This window comes from Boleophthalmus pectinirostris, unplaced genomic scaffold (assembly GCF_026225935.1).
Source record: "Boleophthalmus pectinirostris isolate CB_2022bp ecotype Guang Dong unplaced genomic scaffold, ASM2622593v1 HiC_scaffold_5, whole genome shotgun sequence".
Taxonomy (NCBI): Eukaryota; Metazoa; Chordata; class Actinopteri; order Gobiiformes; family Gobiidae; genus Boleophthalmus; species Boleophthalmus pectinirostris.
Window position 1 is genome coordinate 36,850,091 of NW_026571404.1, and position 18,225 is coordinate 36,868,315.

The 18,225-nt window shown below is 39.1% G+C and overlaps 1 protein-coding gene across 1 annotated transcript in view; it reads right to left on the bottom strand.

The window, feature by feature from the left end:
- Positions 1–18,225, bottom strand: part of hectd2 (HECT domain containing 2) — a 162,058-nt gene that overhangs the window by 112,865 nt on the left and 30,968 nt on the right. Inside the window, exons 3-5 of the mRNA XM_055163099.1 lie at positions 5,377–5,515; positions 3,898–4,000; positions 1,912–2,001 (exon numbers count right to left, since the gene is read on the bottom strand). Coding sequence (XP_055019074.1) covers positions 1,912–2,001; positions 3,898–4,000; positions 5,377–5,515 — 332 coding nt within the window. The remainder of the gene's footprint in view (positions 1–1,911; positions 2,002–3,897; positions 4,001–5,376; positions 5,516–18,225) is intronic.

Sequence of the window (18,225 nt, forward strand, 5' to 3'; positions counted from 1 at the left end):
AAGAAAAAGAATAAAGGATGATTAGAAAATCCTTGTGCATCATGTTAGGAACAGGAAAAACAGTTTATCTGGTTAGAGAAGCTATAAAACTGACCTTTCTTTGAGCAGGTTGAGTATCTGGAGCATCACATTTGTGGGGTCAATTAAACGCTCAAAATGGCCAGAAAAAGAAAACTTTCATGTGAAACTCGACAGTCTATTCTTGGTCTTAGAAATGAAGGCTTTTCTATGCGAGAAATTGCCAAGAAACTGAAGATTTCCTACAGCGGTGTGAACTACTCCCTTCAGAGAACAGGCACAAAAAGGCTCTAAGCAGAGTAGAAAGTGGGCAGCTTGACCGTACGGTACACAGAAGTGTCCATCCAGTCAGTCCAACTTGTGGGAGGATTCTTGAAGCGTGGGGTGAAATGTCTCCTGATTACCTCAACAAATGAACAGCTAGAATACCAAAGGTCTGCAATGCTGTAATTGCTGCAAATTGAGGATTCTTTGACGAAAGCAAAGAAAGTTGAAAAAAAAAATTATTTATTTCAAATACAAATCATCATTTCTAACCTTGTCAATGTCTTGATTATATTTTCTATTCATTTTACAAACTCATGTGGTAAAGTGTGACTTTTCATGGAAAAACACAAAATTGTGGAAAACTGGTTGACCCCCAAACTTTTGAACGATAGTGTATTATTATGGATTTCACCCAGTATAAAATCATGAGATAATCACTGTAATTCATAACTGTGTTAATGTTGTTCATTAAACATGTTCTGCAAACACACGCAGTTCTGAAAATCCACGAAGATGATAGTGTTTAGACTTGTTTTATTATTGTGTCTCAAACAATGTGCCTGTGTGAGTTTAACATATTTACGTTCTGCTTTGAGACAGATAAATTAACATTTGCAAATTAAGGGACAATAAAATGTTACTGTATTGAGACAATGTTGAATAAGTAAAAAACACAATCTGGATGTGAAAGTCAATGCTCCATGTAGGGCTGGGTATCGTTATGAAGCTGCCGATACGATACATACCTCGATACATAGGCCACGATACGATACACACCTCGATATACAGGCCACGATACGATACACACCTCGATACAGTGCTTTTTCAGTTTGATACAATATATTTCAAATCAATTCAGTACAGTTCAATAAAAAATAATGGCTAATTCATGGCTGTGACACTAAAAGTCTTTGTGAAACCACTTTTTGTGCAAAGTTCATATGAAACACAAACATTTTAATCCTGAAAACAGTGAAAATGTCAAATGTGTTGCATAAATGAGTTTTTTTCCTCTAAACAAGCAACAAAACTGTAGCTGTAACAAAATAATTTAGTAAAATAAACCAAAAAATAGACTTGGTGATATATCGATACAGCAGCCCACGATATCGATACTGTATCATCACATTAAACGATATTAACGATATTTTGATATTTTTGCACACCCCTAGCTCCACGTCTTCTCTTCTCTTGTATTATTATATATTTCAGATTGCATCATCACTGCTGTGGCGGCCCCAGTGTTTGGGCCCATAACGATATCGATGCTCAAATGAATATCTAGTTTTGATACTAGCTTTGATTTGTAATATTTTCGATACTTGACAACCTTAAAAATTCAATCAAATGCAAACGCGTTTTGTCAAAAATCGAAAGTGTTGCAAATACATATGAGAATGCTGTGCGTTTTATAGGTTCTGCATTAAGCCTATGGAAAGTGGGCATTTTACAAGAGCCTGCGACGCCAATGTAATTATGGTCCATCATAATTACCTCGTTACACCCTCCCAAAGCAGCGGCGTGCTAGCTTTTACAGACACTCTTACCCTATGGAGTCCCCGTAAAGCATAATGTGTGCGAGCGTTATCCTGATATCCACTCAGAGCTTATTAACACTGGACTCACTGTGTTGAGCAGCGCGTCGTAAACCGCGTTCACAAACTTGGCGTTCACTCCGGAGTCGTCTATGGTGTTGAAGGATCCGTTCGCCTCCCTCTGTCGATAAACAAAATAAATGTGGAAAAAGTGAGGAGGTGTAGAGTACACGTGAAGCTTAATCACAACTTTATCTTGAGGACAAAACAATGGCCCATTTCTCTTTCCTCGCTTCCTTCACCTTGACTCCTCTCCTCGGTTCAGCAGGAGATGAATGAGGAGGAGAAGAGAGGATCTAAACTCCTCACTGAGACCAATAAAGTTTGATTCTTTTATCAGATGTCTGCTCCTAAAGCCTCCCTCAGGTTTACTCCTTCGTTCCGTGGTTTTCTTTGGGACGCCACTTAATATGACACATTTGATTGACAGCTGAAAAATGGAGGATCGAGGAGAGGAAACAAGGAGAAGGAAACGAGGAAAGAGCTGTGGAGCGTACGCCGCCCTATACTAGAAATGGAGACACTGGTCATTTCTCAGTGAGGACAAAAAATGTTACGCTTTCCATAAACAACGAAAAATATGAAGTGTTGAATTTAATAAATGAAGACATGAAGAATTCTCTGGAAATGTTACACTTGAACAGAGTGAATAAATGATGTGTTGAGTACAGATTCTTCCCCGTAGACAGTCAGATAGTACTGGACCATTTTAAATTATGTGAATTAGGATTTCTCAGTCGTAAACGATTTTTATAGGAGAATGAGATGAGACTTTAAATCTCAAGCGCAAAGTCTGCAAAGAAAAGTACTTCTCCTAATGGTTTGAGTCCTGCTGAGTTGTTATGAAACTGTCTAAAGGTTATGTGTTCAAGTCTTGGCTTTGAGGATCCACCTTATTCCAATCCACCCACTTTTGTCTCTAAACGCTCCTAAATCGAGCTTTTTTGTGGTGGAACTTCCGGTTAAACAGGAAACCCATTCATGCCAATGGAGAATTTGGGAAAAGTTCTGCATCTTAAATATGACATAAAGTTTTCATGTGCAACAACAAGTCACACTGCACTGATTCTCTGGAGGCTTTAAAACGGCTTTATCGTCCATATTGAACTTATTTGCTGCCAGGATCTGCAGCCCCAAACAAAATAATATAACCCCAATGATGATGGAGATGCCCACGGCAACTTCTGGAATAAGGTGGATAAAGAAATTAAATCTATAAAACATGTCTGGATTAAGATAAAAAGAAATATACTGATTTTAGCTTGAAGACCAAAAATCAACTCAATTATTTTTCTTTCGCAAAATCACTGTATTTGACTGTAATAGCTCTTTAAATCAGTGTAAAATACATAATTTAATAAAAAAAATTCAGCTTTTAATTATGTAGAATTCTTTATGTGATACTTTCTTAGGGCTGTGCTAAAAATCGAAAGATTGCTAGATCACAATCTCTACTTTGGTCGATCTTGATGATAAGGTGAATACATTTTAACTGACAGGTCTACAGCTGATCGTGGCAGTGAGATCGCGTGGAGTTGATGAGGATTTACGCTCTCATTTAGGAGCCTCACAAGTTTGAATTTAAATCTGCACAATTTACCTAAAAGTTCAGTGTCTCTCTCACCGTTTAAGACGTCACTGAGCGCACGGTCACGTGTTTGTGTTGATAGTGGTAGGACGCATATGCATTTAGGCTAATATATTGTACAAACTCATTCGAAACTTTAAATGTGAATTTCTTCAGAATCATTGGTCCTGTCAACACAAAATAAAAACTGAAAAACTGACACCCTGCCTTTTACGTCTCAAGTCCACCTGTGTATGTTTTTAATAAGATGAAAGATGATTGAATTGAAAACCAGGATCGATTAATATGGAGGAAAAAAAACGTGATTTCTTTTTTTCCCATATCGCCCCTACTTTTACTTGAGTATTTTTCCCAATAAACAGACAAACTGTTCCACGTGTAGTCCCAGTGTCACAGGTGAGAGGGTGCTGCTGCTGTTCTGTGCAGTACCTTGAACGCTGCGTTGATTTCGATGAAGGAGTCGAAGGTGGTGAGGTAGAACTCTCTCACCTCCCTCCAGTCGCCCGTCTGCACCGCCCGCTCCATGTCCTCCCTGTCACACACACACACAAACACACACAGTATCAACCCTCACGGAAGTATTTATGATTACAATTCACTACACAAAGTACTGACCATAAGTTATTAAAAGTCCTGTATTACAAACCATTGACTTGTGAGCTTTTAGCCATGTTACAACATTGTTACCTCCTCAAAAACATACCTGGAGTTTGAGTAAAAGTAAAATGTATTATTCTGTCTACATCTCCAAAGTTTGAAATGCTCAGTTCCACCTTGTGATGTCATGAAGTGGTAGTTAACAGCTCCTTTTACCTTTAGTTCAGTAGAGATTCCAGGGTTGAAATTATCCAAGTGATGCTCGTGAGTTTAAAAACACAGAGGAGCACTTACTGTATGACATCCACTGTCGGGCAAGTTACTTTAAAACTGTAATGTGTTATTTATTTATGACTTGTTACTGTCATTTCAAAGAAACTTCTTACATTACAATGTTACTGTATTTAAAATGTAAAACATTACACGACTATTGCAGGACTTTGAAGTTACTCTCACCAAAATAACTGTGAAGATGCTGAACTTTTGCGCCACATATGGACTGAACCAGGACTAAACCAGGACTGAACCAGGACTAAACCAGGACTGAACCAGGACTGAACCAGGACTAAACCAGGACTAAACTAGGTCTAAACCAGAGCTGAACCAGGAGTAAACTATGTCTAAACCAGAACTAAACCAGGACTAAACCATGACCAAACCAGGACTAGTCTCCAGGACTAATCTTGGACTAAGAGAGAGTTCTGTGCCAGTCCTTTTGCGCGCGATCACTGTCCACATCTCTGGCGTTTCACCGCTGCTGATATTGCGGTGATTTTGGCGAATTTGTATGAAGAAAAATGAAAATCCCACCACTTTAATTCAGATTAAAAAAGCATTGTAAAGCGCATTACTGATATTTGTACTGAGAAAAATATTACCACTTTTTTTCCTGTAATGCCTTACAGGAAAAAGCAATGTATTGCAGTAATTTGTTACTTTTATAACGCGTCACTCCCAACACTGATGACATCACAAGGTGGAATAGAGTGTTTTCCATTTCAGAGAAGGGTTTGTGTGTTAAAAATGTGTGAATGAAACAAAACTAAACTCCAGGTCTGTTTTTAATGAGGAAACTACATAGATCAGATAATAGCATAAAATAGTAGCACTTTTGTAGTTCCAGTGGGCACACAAACTTTTCAACCACTCACCCATTCATACATGGGGACTTAAGAGGGTTAAGTGTCTTGCTCAAGAACCTAACAACTGTATGGACCAGTGGGAGTTGGGATAAAACCTCCACCTGCTCTACCAACTTCACTGGAGAAACTTCTGGACAGTGTGTTTGAATAGAACATAAGAACAGCGTACTGGAAGTCCTTGGTGCTCTTGGTCCTGAGGGGGATGATGGGGTCACAGGGGAACGGGGCTTTGACCTCCGGGGGCAGTGTGTCGATGGAGATGCGCTGTTTCTGCCGCACGTCGCTGCAGATGGGAGGAAGCTCTCGACCTGTAACACACACACACAACAGGAGCTTTTAGAGGTGTCCACTGGAAGAATACTGTTAAAGAAACTAGGGTTAGGACCCTTTTACCACAAAACACAAGTACACAGTTGTAACGATCGTGATTTAGCAGTAGAAATGCTTACAACAAGTCAGGAAATGATTTATGAACTTAAAGGGACAGTTTGAAATTTTGGACATAGGACCTCATTTCATTTCCTAGTGAGCCAGAGTGTTGGAGACGTGTGGAGACACTTTTTAAAATATTCCATCCAGTCCTTGTATTTGCAGAGGTCACTGGTGCTAGGCTAGTGCATGTCAATGGCCATAGTTATCCTGCCACTAAAAACAGTCTTACCCACTCCACAAAACACCCGAAACAAATCTATTATTACACCAGACTGTCCATGTGAATGTCTGTGTTGATGGAATAATGTTTGAAATAAAACTAACCTTGCATCGCATGAATCATCGCATGTTGAGGGACTATTTTCTCATATATCAGTCCACCGCTGCCAAACTTTCTATTAGAAAGTACAACTCACTGCTGCTGCTCAGACAGAAATCCTTCAAATACAAGGTTGGTTTTACTTCTACAAATATTCTATCAACACAGACATTCACATGGACAGTCTGGTGTAATAACAGATTTGTTTCAGGTGTTTTGTGGAGTGGGTAAGACTGTTTTTAGTGGCAGGATAACTATGGCCATTGACATGCACTAGCGTAGCACCAGCGACCTCTGCAAATACAAGGACTGGATGGAATATTTCAAAAAGCGTCTCCACACGTCTCCAACACTCTGGCTCATTAGGAAATGAGGCCTTATTTCCAAAATTTCGAACTGTCCCTTTAAAAACTGTGCATTAGACCACCAGACTTTTACCTGTGACATAACAATCCTGGGAAATTCAAAATCAAGTTTTATTTTAGTTTTCAGTTGGTTGCCAGTGCCTTAACTTGTAGACAGAGGACACATCCAAGTTGAGCTGCACTGAGCTGCAGAGGCTGCATTAGCACTGACTCATGACGGGTGCAGGTGCTGGAGTTTAGGGAGTGAGTTTTTTTTCTTTTTTTTTTTTTTTTTTTTCAGTAAAACAGATATTTGATTTAAACATGTTTACCTCATATCTGGGTCATGCTGATGGAACTTTATGGAAATCAAAATGGTACATACAGTTCCTTAAACATACTTCAGAGACATTGATTAATGACTAAATCATAGGAAAAAGGATCTGTGAAAGATATACATAATTGCTTTCAAACTGAAACACAAGGAGATAATTAATAAGATGTAAAAGACAGTGTGCGTGTGCGTGTGCAGGTCTGTTTCTGTGTGTGTGAAGCCCTGTGTGTGTTTGGGGCGTTGTCATGGATGAGATGGACACCTTTGGGACATGTCTTCAGAGTGGACAGAATAATGAGGACTGCTTATTTTATTTAGATGATGTGTCCTGTATCCGTTTGTCCAGCTGGAGATGTTGAGGGAGTTCTAGAGTGCTTGAGTTTTGTTGTGTTAAAAAGACTATAGAATAAAAAGAGTTGGTTTTGCTTGTTTTGTGATCAGAGCACCTGAAGTGGACTCAGAGTGAAGAAAGAATATGTTATATTTAAAACTAACTTTTTAGATTTAGATTGAAATTTGATAAACATGTTCTATTTGTGTAACCCCAGATACAAATCAAACATGTTCACATCAAATATAAACTTTTAACAATTGCAATGCTGGTTTATTCTTAATTACAATAAAAAAAAATTAAAAAAAATTTAAAAAAAAAGTTGTGATGTTATAATCAAGACAATTATCCAATCAGAAAACAGAACGCTTCCCCGCATGAGTTTCTCACATGAGCTGAAATCCAGTTGGTTTAAACCCTTCAAGACCTAAGGGCAATTTTAGTACATTTGTTCTCATCTGCATTTTTTTCTTAATTCTGCTATTAAAACTCCTTCTTTTACTCCCTAATGAAGTGTTATACATCCTTTTTTCAATACAATTTGTTATTTCACAAGCTGCTGCTGCAGTTGTGTCAAATGGCTGGAATAAAAGCTACAGGACCAGAAATACAAATGGAAAAAAATGAAAATAAAATTCACACTTTTTCATACAAAACGCACAGAAAGCATGTATAAACAAAGTTTTGAACATAAAAAATGATTGATGATTTAGGGCCTTAGCTACAAAAGTGCAAAATATCAAGTGTGTAAGTAGAACTAAAAAATATCCTTATTGCCTTATTGTCATGTTTACAGCTGGTGTCAGGTCCAGGGCACAGAGCCACGTCACTTCCTGCATTTCCATGGGGTTTATTACATTTGGATTTGCATATTTGGACTGAAATAAACCTTTCAGATAAAGATTGTAGACCAAGATGTATAATTTGCCATTTATTTGAGAAATAAATGCACTTAGAGCGACTTTTTCAGTTGTTACAAACAGATTCAGCACAGTCAAGTTTGGCACAATCAAAAAGGATGGAGCGCATGTGTTTGGCGAAAAACAAAGTTCCTATTGGACACTCGTTTTCCCTACATCATCATGCAGGATAATGCCGAAAATGTTCAATTGACTTTAGCTTTCATCTATCAGCTGTACTTCCTGGAGATCTGTGTAGCATGTTTTGGGTTGATGCTGGAAACCAGAGCACCCGGAGGAAACTCATCCAGACACGAGAAGAAACATGCAAACTCCACACAGAAAGGCCTGGGCGTCCCAGGGTTAAATCTGGAACCTTCTTGCTGTGAGGTCAGCCACTCAGCCACCGTGCAGTAAAAATATGCTTGGAAAGCCGCAAGTACCAGCTTTTCATTGGAAAAAAAGAGCAAGTTTCTATGTTTTATGGTTGGAAAGTTCTGAGCGGTTATATAAAACATATTCCCAGGTATCGTATATGATACTGTTGGTCTGGAAGGTTTAAACCTAAAATCCCTCTCTCTGGTCTGAATGGTCTCTACCTAAACTCCAGCACCTGCACCAGTCATGAGTCAGTGCTAGTGCAGCCTCTGCAGCTCAGCGAGGGAATTCTGGAGGTTCTGAGCTTCACACGAGGCCTGACCTGTGCACATACTGAGAATGAGACAAACTTGGATGTGTCGTTTATTTTCCATCCCTCCTCTGTACCCAGTGTTGGGGAGTAACAGATTGATTACGTAACTCTGGTACATGTAGAGTACAAATTATGAGTAACTGTATTCAGTTACAGTTACTGTTTCAATGAGTGGTAATTGGATTACAGTTACTTTGTTGACATAAGTGAATTACACGGCGGGATTTTCCTGTTTTCTTCCACATTTTGGGCTATATCCCTTTTTTTTTTTTTTCTTTTTTGGTAATTCCACTCATTGCCGGACACTAAACCAGGACTAAATCAGGATTGAACCAGGACTGAACCCAGGTCTAAACCAGGACTAAAACCAGGTCTAAACTAGATCTAATCCAGGTTAAACCAGGACTAAACCAGGGCTAAAACCAGGTCTAAACCAGGTCTAAAGCAGGACTAAACCAGGTCTAAAACAGGACTAAAACAGGATTTAACAGGACTAAACCATGCCGCACAGACCGTGTCTTCTCCTCTTCTATCAATAATATTTTTAATACGGTTAAGTAAAGTTTGGGCTTTTTATTTTCTTTTAGCAGACAAAACTTCTTATGTGAAGATTTCCAAGTCTTTGTTTCTCTACAGCAAATCAAGTAATCCAAAGTATTCAGTTTACATTACTCACTTTAAGTAATTGAATGGATTCCGTTACAAACTTTTGGGGTATGTAATCTGTAATCTGTAGGGGAATACATTTTAAAAGTCACCTTCCCAACACTGTCTGTACCACATATACTCTCTTCTTCCTCTGCACCGTGTTGCACCAGCAGCCTGTATTTCGTCTTTGAGGGTTCTAAAGCGATGCCTTCGTTTCAGACCTTTTTGTTTATAATTAGGGCCCTATTGTTTCCGTCGCTGTGGAAACAGTCAACAACAGCCCTGCCCCGGTGCATTGTGGGACGGACACATTGTGCAGACAGGAGATAAAAGAGGATCAAGAGACGCTGTTTTATCTGCAGCAGGGAGAACAGTGATTAGCCCCTTGAGTAATTCATAATATTAGCATTCACTTGCAGATATTTTTCTCATGCAAATTAAAACAGCGGGGTAGAGCTGGAGAGTATGTGTATGTACTCAGCACGCTTCCACTTTTCTTTTTTTGAATGTGTGTTTTCTATTTTACGTCTATGGGGTATTAACTGCTAACACATAACACATTTAGATCACCGTGTTCCCTTTTATTCATTTGAAAATACTATATTCACTGATAAAAACATATCATGTTTTATAAATTTGACTTTCATTTTTGATGTTCTGAGTCTCTCTGCGCTAAGTCACTCCCCCTTCAGAGCGAACTGCACATCGAATCAGGTCAATAGGAGGGTTTCAGTCACGTGATCACGATGATGCGCGAATTTCAGGTGGAGGGCAGGAAGTGAAGACAAACACGACAAACACGGCTCTGGAGAACACAGATATGGAGAAGAGTTCTTATTGTCAGGATTTAGAGCCAGTAACAAGGCAAAAGTACGAGCAGTTAGTCGACAAATATATTGGACGTGACCCTGATCTTATTGAAAATGAGAGAATTTTCAACCGAAGTAAAAGATTTGGGGACAATCGAGGCAGAGGAGATCACGAACTATTTAGCTCTTCAAACATCATTTTACACCAGACAACAGATGAAGGTGAACAAAAGTTTGGAGGCATAGAACTTTTTTTGTCAGTGGATGGGTCCAAAACGCCTAAATGATGATTATGGTTTGGTCTTGGCCGGGGTGAGTGGTTCTCTTATTTTATGTGTATAGACGTTATGGGAAAAACTGCAGTGTATCGGCAGTGACCTCTATCTGAACTATTTAATGTCAACAAACATCGTCAGCCGTTAGTCGTTAATGATTTGTTTATATTTAGGTAAACCACAAAAAACAATTTAGCTTTGTAACAAACTTTTGACAAAGTGGTCACTGCAGACACTAGCGAATTCTGCTCCTCCCGACCACAAACAGGTTTGTAATCCACTTTTTACGGCGTTGCTCTGTCGGCTTTTCCCATTTCTGACCTTTGTGGACGACTATATTCGGTACTCTAAAAAAAAAAAAAAAATTGCTTTTCCTTCTCCCGGTTAGAACGATTGGCACAGCCGTAAACTACACAACACATCGGCATTTTCCTCCAGTCACTTCACTTCCTGCCTCCGTCTGCGTTTGCGTGCTGACAAACGTAGCCCTGTGACGTCACGTGAAACCCAGATATTGTTGTGTTTGTGTATTTATGGAGAATTGTCGTGTGGGAGCATGGGTGATGTGGGCTTGTGGGCGGAGCCTTGCGCAGAATGTTATAGATAACCATAAGGAGGGCTTGAATAGGAGCCAGGAGAGATCACTAGATTACTCAAACATGCATGGGTGACATCTAAAACTGTTAAAAATGTTAGAACATGGAAGAAAACTCAAAAAAAAAATCTGTTTTGCATAATACCATGCACCATAATAACATGTTGTTGTTGTTGTTAGATTAAATTATATTAAATAATAATATAATGAAGTTTTTTTTTTAAATGTATAAAAAAAATGAAGTAAATGGTTCCATGTCTTTTTCCTTTTTCTTTTAGATTAATTTGAGGTATTATTATTGTTTGGTTATTTTATTTTATATTGAATAAATGAATTTAATTTCTATATGGGCTTGGTTACAATAAATAAATATTTGTTTTACTGCTAAAGACAGGATACGGCACTGCAGACCTATATTACAAGCAAAGAGAAATCACCATGTAAAAAGAACTTCAACTGTGCTATAATTGTCCAGTAGTTTACGTTTTATATTTCGACCAATTAAGTACAGCCCTAAACCGCCATGTCTTTAATGAGAACACATTACGCCTTATAAGGACATCACAGTCTTTAAGCCCCTCCCCCGCAGCTCGTGTCTGGTCCCAGGTGAGCGTGCGTCACCCAATCCCGTCCTGACAGAAACGCGTGTCGGTCTCCATGGCGCCTCTCCTCGAGTGCGTTCTACGGGCCCTGATTGTGTCCTGATGAGGGGAAGTCAATTTACACTGACCTCCATTTAAACCAACACCAAGGACCAGGGCTCAGAACCACAGCACCACAGGTAATAGTCGAGAATTAACATTAACATTCACTGTCTGCAACAAAATCTGCATATGGATGATACTGATGCAGCCACTATACAGGATTTTAACAGACTTCAGTAAAGGATCTACGTTATAATGTTTCCTCATCACACACAGACCTGCAGTTGTGTTTTGTTTCATTCACGCGTTTAACACACAAATCCTGCACATTTGCATAATGCTCATTCCCGTTATTTTTTTATTTTGTACAATCATAAATGATAAACTTTTGTATATTTGTGCAATGCATACGACAAGTAAGCACTCCAAAGGTAAAAAAAACAAAAAAACAAAACACATGTTAATGTAAAACAACTGAGGTAGGACATGACAAGTTTTTTTAAACTTCAACCTACTCCTTTTGAGCTACAGAAATGGTCCCAACATACAGTATGTACATGTACATACTGATATGTACATGTACGTACTGATATGTACACGTACACATCAGTATGTACATGTACACATCAGTATGTACATGTACATACTGATATGTACATGTACATACTGATTTGTACATATACGTACTGATATGTACATGTACATGTACATGTACATATCAGTACGTACATGTACATATCAGTATGTACATGTACATACTGATATGTACATGTACATATCAGTATGTACATGTACATATCAGTACGTACATGTACATATCAGTATGTACATGTACATATCAGTATGTACATGTACATATCTTTGTGTTTATAATGCACCTTATACAGGCATGTTGCTCAAACAAATAAAAATGAAATGCAAATGAAATTTAAAATTTGTTCTTCTCTCCAACAGAAAATGTCATGTGCCTCTGTGCATTCTCATGTTTGACGCTGCAAAATTAGAACTCCAACCTATTTTGAGTGGTGCATAGTGTCATGACGGCCACTGGACACAAGTATGACACTGCTGGTGTAAATAGTCCAACTGGTTAAAATGGAAAATCAAACCTGTGTGTGTGTTGGTCTGTGCTGCTGGGATTACACGCTGTTATGTTTTGGTGTAAATACAGAGTTAATGTGAGGAGTTTATTCCTCTGTCCATGAGTTCTTCTCTGTTAGTTTGGCCTGTAGTTCCATGACGCAGGCTCACCTTTCGTTAGTGTCTTTATGAGCGCATGGAGACTTGAACAATTTTCACAAACATGCGCTCAGCCTGAACACCGCTCACTGTTTACAGGAAAACACTTTTATATCACAACAACATCAACATCAGCAACCAAAAGGATTTAAAGGTCCTATATTACACTAAATGGACTCCTGTGAGCTTTAAACCAGGTTAAAATGTTGTTACTTCATCAAAACCAGACCTGGAGTTGTGTTTTGTTTCATTCACACATGTTTGAGTAACTCTTTATTATTAGTCTGTTTACATCTCCAAAGCTCAAAATGCTCTGTTCCACCTTGTGATGTCATGAAGTCTATAAGTTAACAGCTGGTTTTTAACTTTTAGTTCAGTAGAGATTGGCAATTCCAGTTCTGAAATTATCCAAATGAGTGTATGAGTATGGAATTTAAAAACACAGTGGAGCATTTCCTGTATAACCACAGCAGTGTTTTCTGCTTGAGAGAAGCACTAAAAATGCAGGATTTGTGCGTTAGATGTGTGAATGAAACAAAACACAACTCCAAGTCTGTTTTTGATGAGGAACATTAGAACAGAGATCAGGTAATAGCATCATATGGGAGCTTTAAAGGAGCATTGTGTAACTTTTCTGGCAGAGGGTCCGTCAAGTACTAGTTGGACAGTTGGACAGTAAGGTATTAAACCTTTCTATCTTCATGGAGACCAAACCAGGCCAAGTTACAGATCTGGGGAGGTCAGATCTGCGGAGAGGCGACCCTACTCACAGTTTTCCAAGGTATTTTTGAGCTTTAAAACCAACTGTTATTGAATAAATGTAAGGTGTGGTTAATAATGGTTAATGGTTAATAAATGTAAGGAGCAGTTTAATGGCAGGCAGAGCAATAACATCTCCACGAAAAATGTATTTGACGAACCCTCCACTAGAAAAGTTTCATAGTGCACCTTAACTGCAGCATGGGAAGAACTAGATTCACTAAATTTGATGCAAGTCGATAAAAATGCCTAAATTGCACTGGAAAAAATTTACTTAAAAATGACATAACATTTTACTTAATTTGAGTAGATTCAACTTGATAAATAAAATGATTCATTCGATTCGAATTTTTCAATTCGACATTTGATTTTGTTTCTTATTTTAAGTGCAAAAAAGTTGTTGTTTTTCTTAATTTAAGTGTAGCAAAATGTTTTTTCTAGGAATGTCACAATAACCACTAGGGCTGGGTATCATTAAGAAGTTGCCGATACGATACATTCCTCGATACATAGGCCACGATACGATACATATCTCGATACAGTGCACTGTCGATTCAATACGATATGTTTCAAATCGATTCGATACAGTTCAATAAAAAATAAAGGCTAAATCATGGTTGTGATGCTAAAAATCTTTGTTAAACACAAACATTTGAATCATCAAAACAGTGAAAATGTCAAATGTGTCGCATAAACGAGTTTAAAATAACAAAACTGTTGCACTGTAACAAAACAATTTAATAAAATATACAAAAAAATATTCTTGGCGATATATCGATACAGCAGCCCAGGATATCGATACTGTATCATCACATGAAACGATACGACATATCAATATTTCGATATTTTTGCACAGCCCTAATAACCACAATATCGTGATATCGTATCGTCAAAGTTCTCACAATAATATCATGATACCATCACAATATATCGAAGTCTCTTTGTGTAAATGAAGAGTTATGGTGCAGCAATAGAAAAACGACAGAGGGAACTACATAGACCATGATCCTTTTCTTCATAAGTCTTGTCAAGGCATTTTAAATGGAAAAAGTAACATATTAACAGTTTTAGCTGTTTAGCTGCCACAAAATATCGCAATAAATATTGTACTGTGAGATATATATCGTGAAAATATCGTACTGAGAGATTTGGATATCGTTACACCCCTAGTATTTCATATTTTAAGTACAAAAAGTTTTATTCCGCTGGCAGATAATTTTACTTCTGAAGTGAAATTTACTCAAATCATGATAAAACTTTCTTAATTCAAGTCATCTTAACTTGGCTAGATTTGAGTTTTTGCAGTGTGGGAGCCGATACCGATACCAGTATTGGATCGAGACATGTCGACATAGGCAGTTATTGTTTATTGTTTACAACAGTGAGACAAATATTGAAAATCTGAAAACAAATCAGAGCATCTCTAAAAGAAAGTGAACTGCTCTTTACTCAAATAACAGCGTTTAAAACCAATCAAGGCCAAATCCATAACCCACCGTAATACTGCGAAGATGAAAGGGCTAATGGTGGTAATTATGGCTACTGCCGCGGGCCCCTGGAACACCAAACCCCGGTCCCCGCGTCGCCCCGTCTACATGCGCGTGTGTGCCTGTAGACGTGTGCGTGCGGGGGCGTCATATGGTTTTCATTTGGGCGGAGGTTTTCTAATGGCTCGGGCCTCAGTCGCCGTGGTGACAGCGGCGGAGGCGGGCTGCGTTCCCACGGTAATCACGGGAGCGGCAGACAGGAAGCGCCGTGCGGCCACGGTGTCTGGGCCCGACCACCGCCGCGATCAGCGCCGCCATCGAACGGACCAAAGATACGGGTCTGGACGGGACGAGGGCAGGTTCACTTTGTTTGTTTGTTTACTCACGTCTCTCGCTCCTCGTTTTTGATGAGGAAACATTCTGACACGGATTGAAACATACAAGATTTGGGCAGGGCTGGAGAGTATAGGAGCTGTATGTACTCAGCGCTCTTACAAGTTTCTTTTTTTTTTTAAAGAGGGTGTATTTTACTTCTGTGCTGTTGTACTGCTAACACATAACATATTTACTGTATTTTTAAGACTATAAGGTGCACTTAAAATCCTTTAATTTTCTCAAAAATCGACAGTGCGCCTTATAATCTGGTGCACCTTATGTATTAATTCTGGGTGTGCTTCCTGACCTCAAACCGATTTTATGTGGTACACAGTAGAGGTCTGCGCGGGACAGAATTTTCAGTCCCGCTCCCGCACTGTGCAGTCCCGCTCCCACCCGCTCCCGCAAAGAATTTTAATTTTCAGTCCCGCTCACGCCCGCATCTGCGATATTTTGTCCCACTCCCGCAAGTCCTACAGGATGGGAACCTTTGCTTTCTTAAACTCTATCAAACACGGAGAAGCAGAAAGGAATTGGGCTGCGTATGGGAGGAGGCGTGATGGGCAGTTAAATCCTGTTTTAATCCTGGTTTTAGACCTGTTTTTAGACCTGGTTTAGTCCTGTTTTAGTTCTGGTTTAGTGGCGCAGCCAGCGCGATTAACAGAGGGGTATTGTCCGCGCGGCGTACGTAATGGGGGGGACTGTCCGTGCGGCATACAGGACGGGGGGGACTGTTTGTGCGGCGTACGGGACGGGGGGGGGACTGTCCGACGGGACGGGGGGGACTGCTGCCATGCTGTACGGAAGGGGGGACATCATTTGTATATTTTACTTTACACTCACCCGCAATGAGCTTTCAAAATGTGTCTAGCACAAAAATCTCAAAAAGCAAGCTGTTTTTTTCAGTGCTTATAGTTTATGCAAATGAGTCATGTGGTTTTAAGTTTTGCTTCTGTAAAATGTAAACAAATGTGCACAAAGCTGCATTAAACACAATATTACTCAATGTATATTTGAGTTGTCCTCGTAGGAAATAACGTAACAATGCATTGACATGTTTTATAATAAATTTCACTTTCATTTTTGACAGTCTGTGTCTCTCCTTTGCACTGTCACTCCCCCTTCAGAGCACTATCACAACCCAATCAGTGTGCATCATGTTAAAGAAATGACTGCGCATCGAATCAGGTTTGTCAGGTTGTTGTGTTTTGTCTCATGTTTTTGTGTATTTAGAATAGAATAGAAAGCCTTTATTGTCATTGTACAGTATAATGAAATTCAGAGCTGTCAAAGTGCAAGAATTAAACTAAATAAATAAAACAAATTAACAGTGTAATAGTATAATAATGATTCAGTATGGTGACAGCCTTGGGGAAGAAGCTGTCCCTGAGTCTATTGGTCCTAGATGGAATTTAAGGAGAATTGTCGTGTGGGGGCATAGGTGACGTAGGCTTGTGGGCGGAGCATTGCCACAAATCTTAAAGATAAGAACCATAAGGAGCTACAACTATAGCTACAACTTCAATGTCAAACCAGAGCTATTGACAATGGTGAAAACAACCTGCATAGGCTCATGACATCTGCACTACTGTCCTATTGTGACCTGAGACATGAGGGGACACACACACAAACACACACTTTATGATTGTCATCAAGCTGAGACTCCCCCCTCGAAAAAAAATAAATAAATAAAATAGAACGAAGACGTAATTTACCATGTGTTGTGAATTTGATTTTGCTTCGGTTTAAATCCTCCACTAAAATGGGAACTCAACAGAAAAATATTAATTTTTATTTTCAGAAAGACGCCACCAGCATTGAGGCACCAAAGCCAGAAACTTTGTGTGAGCGACCAGCCAGCACCAACAACAAATGGATGGAAGACATGTGGAAGAGATGGTCACCCATAGTGGAACAGTTAAGAGCAAAACGTTAACAGCTCCAAAAAAAAAAAATTCAGACACATCTCCAGTCAAGTTTTTTTGTTTGTTGTTTTTTTTTTTTTTTTTTTATAACAAAAAGTCTGTTATAACACCTGTGTGTATTGTGGCATGTCATGTAGAGTATATGGCTTTTAAAAAATCCCCACTACACCACTGATAAGGAGAGTTTGAATAGGGCCCAGGAGAGATCACTAAATTTCTCCAACATGCATGGATGACATCTATAACCTCTTCAGGCATGTTTTTGACAAGGGAGCGATGATAGAACATGATAGAAAGCTCCAAAAAATCTGTTTAGCATAATACCATGCACTACACATCATGACAGAGAATCAAGAGTCTGAGACAGACTAAGTTCAGACTGCAGGGTTTAATGCTTAATTCATTTTTTTAGTGAAATCCGATTTAGTTGTGAGGTCGTTCACATTTCCAATTAAATGTGACTTGTATGTGATCTCCAGTGTGAATTTCAAACGCCACAAAAGTGTCCCACATGAGCATTGTGTGCTCAGTGTTTATGGAAGTCGCCTAAACACTGAGCTTGTCTCTAAAATGGACAGGTTACAAGTCCACAGCTGCTTAGTTTGTTTGAGTCTTTATCTTCCTTGTATTTGGTTCTCAGGTTCTTTATTTTTCATTGACATTGGAGCCAGGACGCCTGTAGCCGTGCTCAGACATTTCTTTGGCAATCATTTCAAAACCCGCCCGGATCCAATAAGACCCCTCCAATTTGACCTGAATACAGCGAAGCCTCCAAATATGAATAAAGTCGCAAACCTCACTTTCCCTCCATTGACGAGACTCCGAGTCTGACGTGTAGGTGGATGAATGTGACCTGGTCGTTCAGACTGAAGTCACATGTCAAAAGATCAGATATGTATCAGTTTCAGGAGC